Genomic DNA, 16371 nt, shown 5'->3' on the forward strand with positions numbered 1-16371 from the left:
TCTGCTATTAGATGTTCAGTTTTCCATGTCTGTTCAACCTTATTAATGGAAGTTCCGTTCATTTGAAAGTATTCCCTGCCTTTGATGAATTGCAGGCTGTGTATATTGGGAAACAATGGTCAAGATTTTTCTGTGCCATCCTTTCAGTCTTTTTCTTTCCTTAAGCACAAACCTGCTTTCCTTTCATTTTTCCCTTCTGGCATTCCTTTCCTAGCATGTAAACCCACTATTCTTCTGCTTTTCCTTTCCTTCACTTACTCTCTGAAACACTAATCTCTTTATTTTTTCTCTTTCCTGCCTGACATTCTCATTATCCACCATTTTAAGGTAATATAGAGTAGAAAAAGCAGTATCCAGAATAAGGCTGTGTTAATCATAATTTCTTCTATATTAAGTTCAGTTTATATTGGGTTTTGTGTAAAAAGATAGACTTATATATGGAGACTAATTTTCTGAGTAGGAAAGAATAAATTCTTTCTGTGATCTCCTATGTTTACGAAGGCTTTTAGCAATAGGATTAGGGACAATGGGTATAAACTGGAGAGGGGTAGATTTAGACAAGACATAAGGAAGAATTTCTTCACCATGAGAATGGTGAGGCACTGGAACAGGTTACCCAAGGAAGGTGTGGCTGCCCCATCCCTGGAATTGTTCAAAGCCAGGTGGAATGGGGTCTTTGGCAGCCTGATCTAGTGGAAGTGTCCGTGTCCATGGCAGGGGGGTTGGAACCAGATGATCTTTAAGGGCCCTTCCAACCCAAACTATTCTATGATTCTGTGATTCTATGATGTGACGATTCTTTTCTAATTCTATTGCAAGAACTAGTTGCTGTGCAAATAGAACTGATGTTTCAGCTTAACGTGGCTGTAGATGGGAAATGTGCCAAGTCAAGAAGGTTAAACCTAGTTTCTAGCCCAGATATTTTAACTTAGCTGCAGTACTATGGAGACACTAATCTGAGATCTGAGACATCTCCATTATCCCACATAATTAATAGAGGGACATATTTCAAGGTCACCAGGTTTATTTCAAGGACATAACTTGAATGAGTACTAGAATTGTAAGTGGGAAAAATACATTCTGAGACAAGAAGACAGGCTGGGATTCAGCACCTGGAGACTTTCTTTGGAGTTAAGAAGAATTTGTGAGGCCTGGCTGCATCCTTTCAAAGGTACCTTAAGGAAGAAGGAATGATGGCATGGGTGGACGAGGTGCTAAGGGGCATGGTTTAGTGTTTGATAGGAATGGTTGGACTCGATGATCCGGTGGGTCTCTTCCAACCTGGTTATTCTATGATTCTATGATTCTGTGATTAGTAAGAGGCTGTGCCAATACTCAGAGCTCAGCAGGGCTGCTTTGTAAGTAGGAAAAGAGAATACAGAGGCATGAAGCTTGTGGAAGACACCAACATGTCCATGATCTAATGATGTTATTCTTAGTTTTTCTTACATGTGAACTGGTAGAAAGTGGGTGTAAATCTCTTGAGGACAGTGCAATTTTGCTAGTAGGAAGGCAGCATAAAACCAAAAGGATCGTGGTGTATATTCCCACTTGGATGTTTTCACTTCTTCTTCCTCTATTTGTTGCTGATGCTCACCCTTCTGCAACCTTCACAACTTTCCTCTGTCACTTCCTGCTCTCACCCATCCCTGGACATATCCTCATTTTGTGACACTTTTTACCTACATCCTTCAGCTGTGCCTCCATTTTTCCAAGAAGAAATGACCAGCAAGGAAGCGGTAGAAGGTGGAGTGGCCACTTTGCGCTGTGAGCTCAGCAAGGCACCTGCCGATGTTCAGTGGAAGAAGGGCCATCGTGTCCTCAGACCGGACAACAAGTACAGCATGAGGCAGGAAGGCCGTGTTTTGGAGCTGGTGGTTCATGATTTAGACTTGAACGACACTGGAGATTATGCTTGTGTCTGTGGAGACAAGACCACCACAGCTGCCTTAACAGTGCACGGTAAAGTAATCCTTGGGGATAAGGTCCTCCAGACCTTAGACCTGCCCAAGTCTCTATTGCTATGGTCTCTTCCCATTCCTTCTCTGTTTGCTTCAGCTTTTATGTTCCTTTGGAGCTTGATTATGTGCCTCCTCCTTCTCTCAGAACAGGGAAAAGAGTTGCCTGTTGGGTTTTGCCCCCCTCAGCTGTGCTGACCCTTCTCACTTTCCTTGCCCTGATGCAGAGTGCAGGGAAGCTAGGGAAGATTTTTCCATCGTGTTCCACTGACCTGGATCAGGGCTCAGTATTGTACCACTCATCCTTCCCCCCAGGACCTCATCTAGCTCCTTTTTTTTTAGGAATATTCACTCTTTCTGTGGTAATTCTTTCCTTCCTCAGCGCTGCCTCCAGAATTCAAAAAAGACCTGAGGGACCTAGAAGCTGTAGAAAGTGGGACAGCTGCCCTGCACTGTGAGCTGACTAAACCTGCTGTGGTGGAGTGGAAGAAGGGGCAGGAGGTCCTCAAAGCAAGCAGCAAATATAAAATGAGTCAAGACGGTGCTGTTGCAAAGCTGATTATCCATGAGCTGGATACGGAGGACACTGGAGATTACACGTGTGTGTGTGGAGATCAGCAGACAACTGCCACTTTGACAGTCAAGGGTAAAAAACATAAAAATTAAAATAATAGAAAGAGGAAAAAAGGGAAAAGTTTATAATGTATTCTGAAAATAAAAACTGTATGTTAGTGTCACCTATGGAGAAGATTTGGCTAGGATCCAAAGGAGGATGTGCAGAATATCATGTTCTGTACAGCCTAATAGAGTGATCAGATAGAAAATCACAGAATCATAAAATGATTTGGGTTGCAAGACACGATGAAGGTCATCCAGTCCAACCCCCCTGCAGGAACATTTTCAACTCGATCAGGTTGCTCCAAGCCCCATCCAACCTGACCTTGAACGTTCCCACTGCCCCTCTGAAGAACTTGTGCCAGTGTTTCACCACACTGAGTGTAAAAAAAAATAAAAAATCTTCTTATTATCTAATCTTCCTGAAATGGGAATAATAGTGCAGAACTAAAGGCGTTTGTCAGGATAATTGTAATCTCTCCTGCAACTGACCTGCCTTAAGGGGGAATCTGAACTCTTACAAATCCCTGCTGAGCCTCAGAATCTCTCCTGTGTGGTCAAGGCAACACGTTGGCTACTTTTATAGCAGGAAAAATCTTCTACCATTTTTAGATCATAAATTAGATGAAGCTTGTATATAGTGCTCAGCAAATGTAACTTCTTGAAATTGATTTCTTCTTGTTCTGCAGATATTACTTATACCTCCTGGGAAAATAGCCTTGTACTTTCACTCTAGACCATTGAGATTTAGAGACATCTGCACAAAGCTCTTTTGTTGCTTTCATTTTCTTTCTACTTTCTCTTTCCCATATCCCAGTTGCAGTATGTTCCAAGTTATATCTCTATTTTATAGCCCTACCAGCACTTTTTAAACAAGAGCTTCAGAATACGGAGACAGAAGAAGGTGGTACAGCAACACTGAGGTGTGAGCTTACCAAACCAAATGCTCCGGTAGAGTGGAGGAAAGGAGATACCACTCTCTACCCTGGCTTGAAATACGAGATGAAGCAGCAGGGCTCCATTGTTGAATTGATCATTTATGACTTAGAATTGGATGATTCAGGAAAGTACACCTGTGACTCCGGACATCAGCAGACAACAGCTGTGGTAACTGTACATGGTAGGCTGAGTATTGACCCTTGAATCAATAGAAGTGAAGTGAAAGGAGTATCTGTCAGTGTTCCCTAAAGATATTTATTTATCTTGCTGTTGGTTCATGCCAGCATACACAACCTACTTAAGCATAACGCATGGTCCAGTTTGAGAGGTTCTGCTTACAGTACCTGGTGTGATTAATGAGCTTTAAAGCAATAAAATGTTTTTATGGTGTCAAAAAATGATGAACTCTCCTGCCCTCTGAGTGCAGGGAGTGTAGCTGCGTATGGGAATTGATAACAGAATATTAGCCAGGCAGGCTGATGGTTATCTTCGGCTTTCGATTGCTTCAGCAGGCAAAAATGATGCCTGATTGGGCATAACATCCAGCTGGGATGATAAGAGATGCAATAATTGAAGGATAAAGGATTTCTATAACATGTGGACATGCTGTCTTATTACTTCAAGATCTGAGCCTCAAGTACAAATTTTGCACGCAAACAAGTGCATCCATGCTTTTTTCTCCACCCCTTCTACCATCTAAAACAAGACATTGCCTGAAATCTGAATTTTCTCTTCCATTTATCACTTTATTTTCATCTCTTACTGTACTGCCTCTTCTTGTGTTTCAAATGCTAACTTGATCTTTTATATGTTGATAGAAGTTTTATTTGGGAGGAAAATGCACTTTGCTCAATATTGCAAACTTGCAGACCTGTATTAAGGAACATGGGACGTGTAAGAGGAAACACGTCCCAGTGATCTTTGACTGAAGCATCTGTTAGTTGGCCCAGAGACAATTCTGTAGGAATGTCTGATTCCTTCATATCACAAAACAGGTCATGCTATGGACCACTCTCTAAGATCTGATCTTTCCTAACTTCACCATCTGTCCTCATTTCTTGGTTCATGTAATGGTTGAAGAAAGTTGCTACCAAGGCTATGGAATCATTAGAACAGGCCATTTCTAAAGAATGATGGTAGGTTTAGGTCCTTTCCAGATTAAAACACTCTTAAAACATTTCCCTCTCAAATTTTGCAGCTCTGCCTGTCACATTTAAGCAGCCCCTAGAGAATAAGGAATCAGAGGAAGGAAATACAGCTGCTTTCTGCTGTGAGCTGTCAAAACCCAACGCTGCAGTGGAATGGAGGAAAGGAGGAGTGGGGCTGCAGCCCAGCCAGAAATATGAGATGAGGCAGAGGGAATGCCTGGTAGAGCTCTTAATACATAATCTCAAATTAGAAGATACAGGAGAATACAGCTGTGATACTGGGGATCAGGAAACCAAGGCATCTTTAAATGTGAAAGGTAGGTGGTGTGAGCTGACTCCTAAAGCAACAGATTTCATCCAGCGTGCAAAGCAAATATTTGAATGTGACTACCTTGAAACACGATTTCTTTTCCCCTGTAAATATTTTCCATTTCATCAGGCATACTAGGATTTTTTTTTATTTTATTTTTTTTTTCAATGAGAATGGAAGGGTACGATACTTGGTTTGATTCTTGGGTTCTAAGAAGAAATGTTTTCTAGCTTTATGGCAGGGGAGAAATTAAAGAAAGAGCAATACTTTAACATAACATGCTGGAAGAACACTGACAATGACCTTCCTCATCTGTCAAGACTCTCCATGGAATTTTGATCTTCTTTGCTCTGGAGATCTTTGTTAGAACAACAGAAGGATAAAATCATTCAAAGAATTCAAGCCTGGGATGGATTGAATCAAGAAACAAAGGAAATAAATATTATAAGTGCCAATGGCTGCTTCCGACGCAGCAAGATCTCCCAGTAGCTAGAGGCAAACTAGAAAACATGGATCCTGCCTAGGAATATAGCACTTGCAAACCACAGTATCTTGTTCTCCAAAGTGTCAGTCTAACTGTGTTAACCAGGACTTGACTCAGGCTTCAATAAAAGCTCCTGTTCCTTCTTTTTATTCCCTCTAGCTCTACCAGTTCTTTTCCAAAAGGAGCTCAAGGACAAGGAGGTGGAAGAAGGAGCTGCGGTGAAATTCCAGTGTGAGCTGACAAAGGATAATGCAACAGTGGAGTGGAGGAAAGGCACCATGGAGCTGTTCCCATGCACCAAATATGAAATCAAATTAAGTGGTCGCATAGCTGAACTTGTGATTCATAATGTAGAACCCGAAGATGCCTCAGATTACACTTGTGATACAGGAGACCAGCAGAGCACAGCAGTCCTCAGAGTGAATGGTTAGCATTACATCTAAATGGAACTGAGGATAAAAAGGATTTGTGAAATTTTATGGATGATATTCTGTTTTTCATTTGTGAATAAGGCATCTCAAAAGTTAAGACAAAGAGGAAAGCAGGTGCCCAGTCATAAACCAGAATAAAGAATAGTGGGACAGGGATTGTAGAATGGTTATTTAAGCCTGTAAAGCACAACTTACAGTATATTGACTTGGTTTTTTGATACTGATGAAAGCAAGAAACTGCTTCATGGGTATTTTGAAATTCTGATAGATCTTTGGTTTTGGCACTTTGCACTCACTGCCGGTTGAGTGGAATCAATAAGTCATTTACAGAAGCATTTAAAAAATCTATTTTCAGTTTCTTTAACACCTTCCCATGACAATCCTGAGACCACTGTGTTTAAACAAACCAGGAATAATGTCTGTGATTAATTGATGTCTATGAAATGTTTGTGGTTGTCTCAGACTGTTGAGTGCAACTTGTAGCTTTGATCTAAGCCACAACCCTTCAAGCTACATCCTCTTGGGTGAACTTGACCATCAATGCAACCATTGGGCCAGCTACGAGCTTGCTTTATGTGTATCACAATAGGGTTTAGACAGAAAAATGACAACCATTGAGACTTCTGTTTTCACAATTGCTCATGATGGATATTCCCTTCTCATTTTTGTCAGTGACAAGCTGTTGTCTGAGCTGTTCCATGCCTCACCTGCATAAATGTAGTCAATTTGTGTATGTGTTGTCTGGAAAGGTTCACTGTTGATGGTCTACAGTCTTAAAAAAGGTAGCAAAGAAATAAGAGATGTGTTTACACATTTATGATGTTGGAAGTCACAATCATTTCTATAAAACACAAACAGGTTTACACTAGTTTTAATCAGAAAGTACCAGATTTTGTTTAGTAAAGATCCTTATGTGTGTGGGAGTTTCCAATATCCAGAGCAACAGTATAAAAGGTATAATGCGGGTGCCTTTACAGGGGGAACTTTCTGATTCTCTCCTTGTCTGGAAATATAGAACACAGGTCTGTCTATAGAGAAAAAAAGTGTTGTTATCATCATACAACCACTTAATACAATTTTTTTCTGCAGTATCAGAACCCAGGTGCCTTGTGCTGAGTTGTCGAGATCTGGCATGCAAGCTAATGAATGGCACTTTAATTGTTTTTCACTTTGCAGCCGTCAAACCCCGGCTGAAGCAGCAGCTGAAGAATGAAGAAGTGGAAGAGGGAGGAACAGCCAGGCTGCGCTGTGAGATTTCCATTAGCAAAGCCAAAGTGGAGTGGAGGAAAGATGGAGTCGTCCTTCATTCAAGCTCAAAGTACGAAATGTGGCAGGACGGCACCCTCCGTGAGCTGCGAATTCATCGTCTGGAGCCTAGCGACGCAGGAGAATATTCCTGCAAGGCTGGAGATGAGACGACCTCTGCAAAACTGACTGTGAAAGGCAAGACCTGCTTATTGGGGCAAGGGGATTTTCACTTTAGAATGCTAAGATTTTGCAAAATAATTATTACTATAATGTTAAACAGTTGTGGTAAACACGGAGCATAGGAAGGGTATAATAATAATAAAAAAAAAAGGTTTGATCAATGAACGCACCAAAGCAAAGATTCACTTGGTGGATGGGAAAGGATAAGGCAGCTGTAATTTTTGACTCATGGCATGAAATATTTGCTTGACATCATATGCATGTGAGTGAACAGATGGTCCATCCCCAGCTCCCAGTCACATGGCAGCTGCATCTGGCCTTAATATCATTACAGACAGAGCTTGCTTTCAGGCTGGACTGCTAGTGTGGAACAATCACTGCTAGCATCTCTACAGGCTACTTGATATTATAGATACTCAGTACATTACACGCAGCTGCACCATATTTTGTGCAGATGGTGACCTCAGTTGTATGAATATATACTGTGTTTGCTCAGGTGAGACCACACTGCTTCTCTTTTGGTATTCCCCAGCAGAATTAGGGTCCATACTGCTTTTGCCTGCTGCAGGCTGCCTGTATGAATCTTTGCTGAGAACTGCAGGTGCCTGGCTGTTCTAGAAGCAGGTTTCAAGCAACTGAAGCACAGATTCCCTGAGCTCATGCTAATCCAGTAAGTCCTACTGAGAGCACAGAGACAGCCAGTTCAGAGCACCAGCAGAGAAGGTACACAATTCTGTTTGCAAAATGACAGCAGAAGGAATCAGGTTTTAATGTTATTCTATGAAGATACATAAGTGTAAATGTAGTAAGTTTAAAATCCTGAATTTAGCATCTACCTTGTTTACCCAATTACATCAAATGTGTAACTTAAAAAAAACCTATATATTCAATAGATCTCTGAGAAAGGGCAAGGAACAAATCCTCTAACTGAAAGATACTGGCCGTGTTATTGAGTACACTCAAAGTAGTAAACCAGCATTGTTTGAAACATAATTTAAAAAGCTGTGGTATCTCCATCCTTGGAGGTACTTAATGCTCAGCTGGACAAGGCACTGAGCAACCTAATGTAAGCTGATCCTGTTTTGAGAAGCAGTTAGACCAGATGACCTCCAGAAGTCCCCTCCAACGTATATTATTGAATATTTGTATGATTTGATCCATTTTTTTTTCCCTTTCATGGCTTGACTACTGCTGGACTGTTTGCAGAGCCTGATGTGACCATCGTGAGTGGCCTAAAGGACATGGTGGTGTTTGAAGGGGACGATGTCACGTTTCGGTGTCAGGTTTCTCATGAGAATGCAAGGGATATTGAATGGAAGCTACAGGATGTTGCTCTGCAAAATAATGAAATGAATGAGATTTCAGAGGAAAAAGGAAAGATTCACACCCTAACATTAAGGAAGGTGACTGAGCAGGACATTGGCACCATCACTTTCCGAGTGGGACCCCACACATCAACGGCAGAGCTCACAGTGAAAGGTAAGAGTGATGTCAAAAAGAACAGGATTGGTGAGAACAGATGACATTTTTCTTTTGCTAACCGTTAACTCAAGGCCATCGTTCAATTCTTAGCTCATGGTAGTAGAGTGCTTGTCCGTCAGAGCATACACGGTGTACTAGTCATGTTGTCACCATGGATAGACAGTTGAAATGTCACCGTGGTCCTGAGGCTAACTAATTTGTAGAGAAATGACTGGGTTTGCTCTAGTAGATGGATTGACAAATCTCTAATTTTCATTGCTTCCACTTTCCCTTTCCTTTTTTCCTTTTTCTTCATTGGAGTTTTTCTTTCTCTAAACACTGTTTTGAAGAAATTCTCAAACATTCTCCTTCCCTCTTTGAACCTGTTGGTCAGAGCAAAGTCCCCATCCCATCTGAACCAGTTGAAACATCTGTAAATTTCTGATTAACACTTCAGGAAGTATTTGTGGAGTGTCCTCAAAATCCATCCACTTGATTTAATCCCTCAATATGCAATACAAGTTAAAATATTTAAAGATATAGTTGAAGTATTTAAATACTTAAAGATCTTAAAGATGGAGAGGGGATGGGACAAGAGGTAACAGATTTAAGCTGAAAGATGGGAGATTTGTATTAGGTTTTAGGAATAATTTTTTCACTACAAAGGTGGATGCCCCATCCCTGGAGGTGTTGAAGGCCAGGTTGGATGAGGCTTTGAGCAGTCTGATCCAGTGGGAGGTGTCCCTGCCCATGGCAGGGGGGTTGGAAGTGGATGGTCTCTAAGGTCCCTTCCAACCTAAACCTTTCCATGATTCTATGATCTTTTAACACTTAACTGTTCAGCTGTTGCTTTAATACTTCAGGGAAATAAGATCAAGGTGACTGTAAGTGGCTTTGCTGTGTTTGTAATTTCAGTGCCACCTCCAGTCTTCAAGGAGAAATTACAGAGCACAGAAGTGCAGGAGGAAGAGACAGCCATCCTCCGCTGCGAGGTCTCCCAGCCTAATGTTGCAGTGGAGTGGAAGAAGGGCACCCAGGTGATTTCCCCAAGCTCCAAGTATGAAATCAGGCAGGAGGGGACAATCCATATTTTGAAGGTTCATCACTTAAAACCAGAAGACTCTGGCAAATACACCTGTGATAATGGAAATGAAAAAACAACAGCCACTTTAACTGTTAAAGGTAGGTTGTTTAGGGTTTTTTTCTTTCTAAGATGAGCAATTTGTTCTGCTTCCTTGGCCTAGTACTAGTTAGAGGGTGTTGTCTACTCTCTTTGAAGAGTAGATATCTACTCTGCTTTACTGGCATAAAGCAACTGAGTCCTTTTGCTTTCAGAAGTGATATTAAGTCTTGTGGTGTCCTGAGCAATGAATATGGAGGGGCACAAGCGTAATAACTGCTTCCACCGTCCTAGACACAAGGGCCTCTTTCTGGTCTCTCAGAAAACCAAGGCTGGAATTAAAATTAGAATGAGGCCACTTATGGTGCTTAACTATGCTTTGAGCTGTCGCTCCACCTGGGTAGATAATCCTCAAGAGTCAATCTGCCCAAACTCACCTTAGCACTCAGCTTCAGCTGAAGAGCAACTCACCCAAATATTTCTGGGGCCCAGGGTCTTAAAAATTGGTGTAATGTGCCAATATGTCCAGTTTTAAAATCTACTCTGTTACAAATACAATATTGAGGTCACTTTTTCTGATGCACAAGATCAGTTAACATAAAAAGGAGCCAGGAGATTCTTGTGAAGAGTCTTTTGAAATATCTCTTGAGGGCTCTTCCATGAAGGGCATGCACTTGCCTTCTATCACTCTAACGTCAGGATTCAATGATACCAGAATATTTGTACTGTAAGCAGATCCTCTGATGGTGGCTGTCCATTTGTGTTTGTGTGTGTGGTCCCAGCCACTCCAGTACTCTTTGAAAAAAAACTCCGAAGCCAGGAAGCTGAGGAAGGCTCTACGGTCACCCTTCATGCAGAGCTCTCCAAAGAAAATGCCCCAGTGAGGTGGAAAAAAGGGTCAGTCTTCCTTCAAGCCAGCAACAAATATGAGATGAAGCAGACAGGGTCTGCTGTGGAGCTACTCATCCATGATTTACAGCTGAAGGATGCTGGAGACTACATCTGTGATTCTGGCGATGAGCAAACTATGGCTTCCTTGGTAGTGAAAGGTGACAAAATACTTTCACTTCACTTTTTAGGAACCTCTAAGTTAGTCTAGATGTTCTGTATGTAAGGTTCAGGGACACTGAGGCAGAGAGTCTGATCCTTATTTGTGATGAGGTTTTCTGAATCAACAGTGACACAGTTTAAGAGTAGTTCAGTATTTCTTCAGACTTTATTTCTCTCTCTTCCTATTTCCTTTGCTGTCTTCTAAGAACCCTAGGTCTGAAGGACTTACCTCGGCAATGAGATATCCTCCCTGAAAATGCAATTGTACAAAAGCCTTGACCTCAGCCATTGTCCAGCTGTCCCTCAGAATACACCATCCATTCCTATACAGCCCACAAACACCTTCAGATTTCTCTCCACTTATATGTATCTGCTGTCCAATTCCTGTGAATTCACTGTGATTTCTGAAACCGCATCTATTTCCCTTGTAAATACCAAATCTGCTTTAACTGTGGAGCCAGCAAGGTTCTCCCTAGGGAGCTGGACTTGAGGAACTAAACTTCTACACGTGATGCGTTGTAAACCAACCCACCAAAACTTCATCTTGACCCATTGATGATGCTCATCGGTGTGGAGACATCCAGCATTCATTCACTCTCTTTTAGGTTCAGTTTTCATACAAGGGACTTTATATAATGAAGTTTCTCCATGCAACCTTCCAAAATCACAAGAATTTAGATTATTAGGAGTAGAATTTGAGTTGTGCGTTTGGTACACGTTTGGAGATACATGCACTTAGATGCTCAGGAGTCTATACCTATGACCACTCCTGTGTTAGAAAGAACATATTCCCAGAGAGGTTTGGTATTTGCAGTGTCCAGGGATTCTTGGGGAGTGCAAAGTGCTTAGTGCTCCTGGAAATTTTAGCATTTTCTGTCATTCCTCTTTCAGGTTTTAAAGAAAATTTGGAACTGAGTTTGAAACAAATTTGGAATGGCACTGTGGTTTCAATAAACACAAAGGCTTTTTGACACAGTCAGCAATGAAACATAAATTTCTTCTCTGATTTATCTCTGTTTAGCTTTGCCAGTAATCTTCACGCAACCACTCCAGAACCAGCAAGCTGAAGAAGGTGGCACCGTCACTTTGAGCTGTGAAATCTCAAAATCAAATGCTGCTGTGCAGTGGAAGAAGGCTGGGACAGTGCTGCGACCAAGTGACAAATACAAGATGTGCCAGGCTGGGTCTGTGGCTGAACTGACGATTCGCAACCTGAACAAAGCTGATGCTGGGGAATACGTGTGCGACACAGGGGACCAGCAAACAACTGCAGCTGTGCTTGTGAAAGGTGGGGCTCTGCATGGGGAAGAGATGAACAGAGCCTGATACTGCAGCAGGGGGACATAAGTAAATAATTTGACAGCTAGACATTGTCTTGTGCCCATACTGAATCACTGGGATTTCAGAGACAAGGGTGATTTCAGAAGGATAAGACCTGGGCTAGTTATTCCTATGGAATCAAAAATGGGTCTTTAGTTAGTGGTTTTGTGGTTTAATATTAATGCCATCTACTCAAATCTGTTGACAATGTTTTCACAATACATAAATTGCATTATAAATGTATATTAGATATTTATTATACACATAGTACACTATAACACGCACATTTTATAGACTGTCACATATATGTGCATAATATATATGCACACATACATGCATTATGCTTCTGAAAGAATATAATACATTGCTACATGGCTTTCTAACTCCATTTCCATGCATGCAGTGCTTAATTTTCTGCGGTTGTTTTTTCAAATAATATAGTACTACCAAGAAAAAGCATAACAAAATGTTTAACCCATCACTTGAAAGTAGATATCAAACTTTGTTGACCTTTCCATAAAGAACCAGAAGCAATCATAGTGGAGGCACTGAAGGATGTCACTTCGTATGAAGGAGAAGACGCAGTGTTTGAATGCAGGCTGTCCCAGGAAACAACTCGGGATGCCCAGTGGTTCTTGGGTGATGTTCCCCTGCAATCCAATGAAATGAATGAGATCAGAGTTGAAGGGACACGTCAGACTTTGATCCTGAGGAAGGTGACACTAGAAGACTGTGGGCCCATCAGTTTCAAAGTTGGGCAGCATACCTCAGCAGCACAACTAACTGTCAAAGGTAAGCAGCTCCTAGAAAGAGGAGATACTGCAAAGCATTGCCAATATTGCTCCAGCTTCTGGAGAGATTAATTTGGGAGGAGGAGTCTCTGAAATCATGGGAAATTGGGCTAATCTAATTTAGACATTTAAGAAATATGCACATCTGAGCTAGTCACTTCAGTTCTTTCTTATACTCCATGAAATGAAGCAGACATCCTTGGAAGACCATCCAATCAATCCTGAAACAATAAGCTAAAATATGTCAGAATCAATGCTGAAGAATGTCAAGAACATTCTCTGAAATAATCTCTTACTTGTGTTGCACTTAGATCATATTTACTCCACAAAGCATCCAAAACCCCAGAAAAACCTTATATTACGTTGATTTTGAAAGATGGGCCATGTCAGTACCTTATCTTGTTTGCTCCCCTTTGATTTGGTTCACAATGTAACTGTAGCACTCAGCTCCATGCGCTGGAACAGGCTACCCAGAGAAGTTGTGGGATGTCCTTCTCTGGAGGTATCCAAAACCCACCTGGATGCATTCTTGTGCAGCCTGCTGTAGGCGAACCTGCTTCAGCAGGGGAGATGGACGGGATGATCTCCAGACATCCCTTCCAACCTTTACCGTTCTGTTATTCCATAATGTGGAATATGCCCAGGGAGGTGGTTGAGTCACCTTCCCTGGAGGTGTTTAAGGGACGGGTGGACGAGGTGCTGAGGGGCATGGTTTAGTGTTTGATAGGAATGGTTGGACTCGATGATCCGATGGGTCTCTTCCAACCTGGTGATTCTATGATTCTATGATAATGTCTAACACACTTCTGATGTGGGGGCAATGCTGGATTAGGTGATTGCAGCACTCTTGGTACCCTCTTCCCCATAGTTGTTCCAGTTGCCTTTGTGAAAGCGCTTCAGAACTTGGAGCTACAGGAGGGTGGTACAGCTCACTTGTCCTGTGAAGTGTCCAAACCTGATGTCCCAGTGGAATGGAAGAAAGGCACGTCCATTATCCGCTCCAGCCAGAAGTGCATCATCAAGCAAGAGGGGAATGTGCACACACTGGTCATTCATGATTTGAACCGTGCAGACTCGGGGGAGTATAGCTGCCACACAGCTGATGGGAAGACCACTGCCAAACTAGAGGTTAAAGGTATGATTTCCTCTCTGCTCAGCAGTGGTGAGAGGTGTGCACGTCAAGTTTTGGAGCACTCTAGTACGAGACAGATATCAAGGTAATGGAGCAAGCACAGCAGAGGCCACCAAATTTGTCAGGGGACTGGAACATGTCAAATATGAGGAGAGACAAGGCAGCTGGATTTGTTCAGCCTAGGGAAGAAAAGGTTGAGAGGGACCTCATTGCTGTCTACAGCTTCCTAATGGGGGTCTACAGAGGAGAGACAGACTTTCCTTGGGGTGCTCAGTAAGAGGCGACAAGTGCAAGCTGCAGAAAGAGAAGTTGATAGGAATGATTGATAGGAATGGTTGGACTCAATGGTCCAGTGGGTCTTTTCCAACCTGGTGATTCCATGATTCTATGATTCTAAGCTCAGTTTAGGAAACAAAACCCCGCTTTTCACAATGAAGAGGTGGTCAAACAATGGAACTGGGACCTGGAGGGGTGGAAGAATCTCCATCCATGGAGGACTTCCAGAAGTCCCTTCAGTCTTAATTATTTCGTAGCTGAATCCCAGGCTGCATTATCCAAAGCCTCAGCTCTGCAGGTATTCTTTGAGTGATTTTTATCCTGTTCTGTGGTTTTATTTTGGGGATGAAAAACCACCTGGGCTTCAAAACCTATTACTGACATTAGTCTGGAATTCATTATGAAAAGAAGTCTGGGATATGAAGAGAGAAATGCAGCTCCTGTAGAAGTGATTATTTGTCCTGCTGGTTAAATCCTCTCTATACTCCTCCTCTGTCTGGCTTAGACTTAGGCATCTCTGCCCCTTGCAGCTCTCCTTAGGTAAATACAGGCAGAGCAGTGCATGGCCTTAAAAATAAAACATTTCTCCATTTGCTATTTTTGCTTCACCCTTTTATTTATTTATTTATTTATTAAATCTTCACACCATTCCCCCTTTTAAGCCCAGCCTGTGCTTTTCAAACACTGGCTGAAAAACGAGGAGGTGGAGGAAGGGTGCACAGCCATGCTGTACTGCGAGCTGACAAAACCCGATGCAAGTGTGCAGTGGAGGAAAGGAGATACGGTGCTGCAGACAAGCGACAAGTATGAGATCCGGCAAGAGGGTTCTCGTGCTGAACTCTTCATCTATGATGCTGAGGCTCAGGATGCTGGCGATTATACATGCAGCTTGGGGGATCAGCAAACCACTGCGTCGTTGAAAGTCAAAGGTAGGAGAAACCTTGCTTGAAGGCAGAGAAGCTACAGCTCTGGCTGTCTTCCATAGGGGTGATACCTAAGTTTTATCACTGAATTATAATTAACAGTGTGTATCTGTGAATTACAACAGCAGGAAAGGGTTTGATCTGCAATCTGTTCTTCAAAGAATTTAGTGCCTTTTAAACCCAATTCTGTTTCTGCAGTTGCAATTTAGATCTCACTGTGAGAGCTGCAAGCAAAACTGCAGCTGCTGCCATAGAATATGTACAAGAGCAGTCAGAAAACTTCCTTGCTACTTGACAATAAGAGACTGGAGTATTTCACCATACCTGGGAAATCTCCATTTTAAACTGAGCCATAGTACCTCTATGTGCGCGAGCAGCCCAAGAATTGTGGTTCCTTGCCTTTTCCTAGTGGCTGCATTTTTTGTATTTTATAGAATCATAGAATGATTTGGGTTGGAAGGGACCTTAAATATCATCCAGTTCCAACCCCCCCTGCCACGCGCAGGGACACCTCCCACTGGGTCAGGTTGCTCAGAGAGCCCCATCCAACACCTCCAGGGATAGGGTATCCATGAATTCTCTGTGCAACCCCTGCCAGTGCCTCACTACCCTCACAGTAAAAAAAAAATAATCCTAATATCTAATCTAAATCTCCCCTCTTTCAGCTTAAAACATCTTCTCCCTCATCCTATCCCTGCAATGCCTGATAATGAGCCCCTCTCCATCTTTCCTACAGGCCCTTTTTCAGTACTGGAAGGACTTAATAATTTTATTAATTAATTTTATTAATAATTTTATTAATTTATTTATTAATTAATTATAAAATTTTATAGTTTTATTAATTTTATACAGAGCACTGTGCCTTTTGACTTGGGCAGCAAGTTCATGCTTTTAGATGCTGAGTTTAGCTACCTTAACCAGCTCCTGCTCAGAGTGTGTGGTTTCAGCAATTAAACTCCAAATGCTGTGATTGGTACGGTTATGC

General features: G+C 42.0%; 2 protein-coding genes across 2 annotated transcripts in view; one reads left to right on the top strand and one right to left on the bottom strand.

Annotated features, from left to right (window-relative positions):
- C6H1orf35 (chromosome 6 C1orf35 homolog) overlaps positions 1-16371 on the bottom strand; it is a 404048-nt gene that overhangs the window by 229359 nt on the left and 158318 nt on the right. The window lies entirely within an intron of this gene.
- The window catches only part of OBSCN (obscurin, cytoskeletal calmodulin and titin-interacting RhoGEF), a 202336-nt gene that overhangs the window by 99426 nt on the left and 86539 nt on the right, over positions 1-16371 (top strand). The window contains exons 52-64 of the mRNA XM_069859115.1: positions 1696-1962; positions 2341-2604; positions 3427-3693; positions 4711-4977; positions 5614-5880; positions 7062-7328; positions 8520-8792; positions 9690-9956; positions 10677-10943; positions 11966-12232; positions 12787-13056; positions 13924-14190; positions 15126-15392. Coding sequence (XP_069715216.1) covers positions 1696-1962; positions 2341-2604; positions 3427-3693; positions 4711-4977; positions 5614-5880; positions 7062-7328; positions 8520-8792; positions 9690-9956; positions 10677-10943; positions 11966-12232; positions 12787-13056; positions 13924-14190; positions 15126-15392 — 3477 coding nt within the window. The remainder of the gene's footprint in view (positions 1-1695; positions 1963-2340; positions 2605-3426; positions 3694-4710; positions 4978-5613; positions 5881-7061; positions 7329-8519; positions 8793-9689; positions 9957-10676; positions 10944-11965; positions 12233-12786; positions 13057-13923; positions 14191-15125; positions 15393-16371) is intronic.

The sequence above is a fragment of the Phaenicophaeus curvirostris genome, chromosome 6 (genome assembly GCF_032191515.1).
Source record: "Phaenicophaeus curvirostris isolate KB17595 chromosome 6, BPBGC_Pcur_1.0, whole genome shotgun sequence".
In the NCBI taxonomy this organism is placed as follows: Eukaryota; Metazoa; Chordata; class Aves; order Cuculiformes; family Cuculidae; genus Phaenicophaeus; species Phaenicophaeus curvirostris.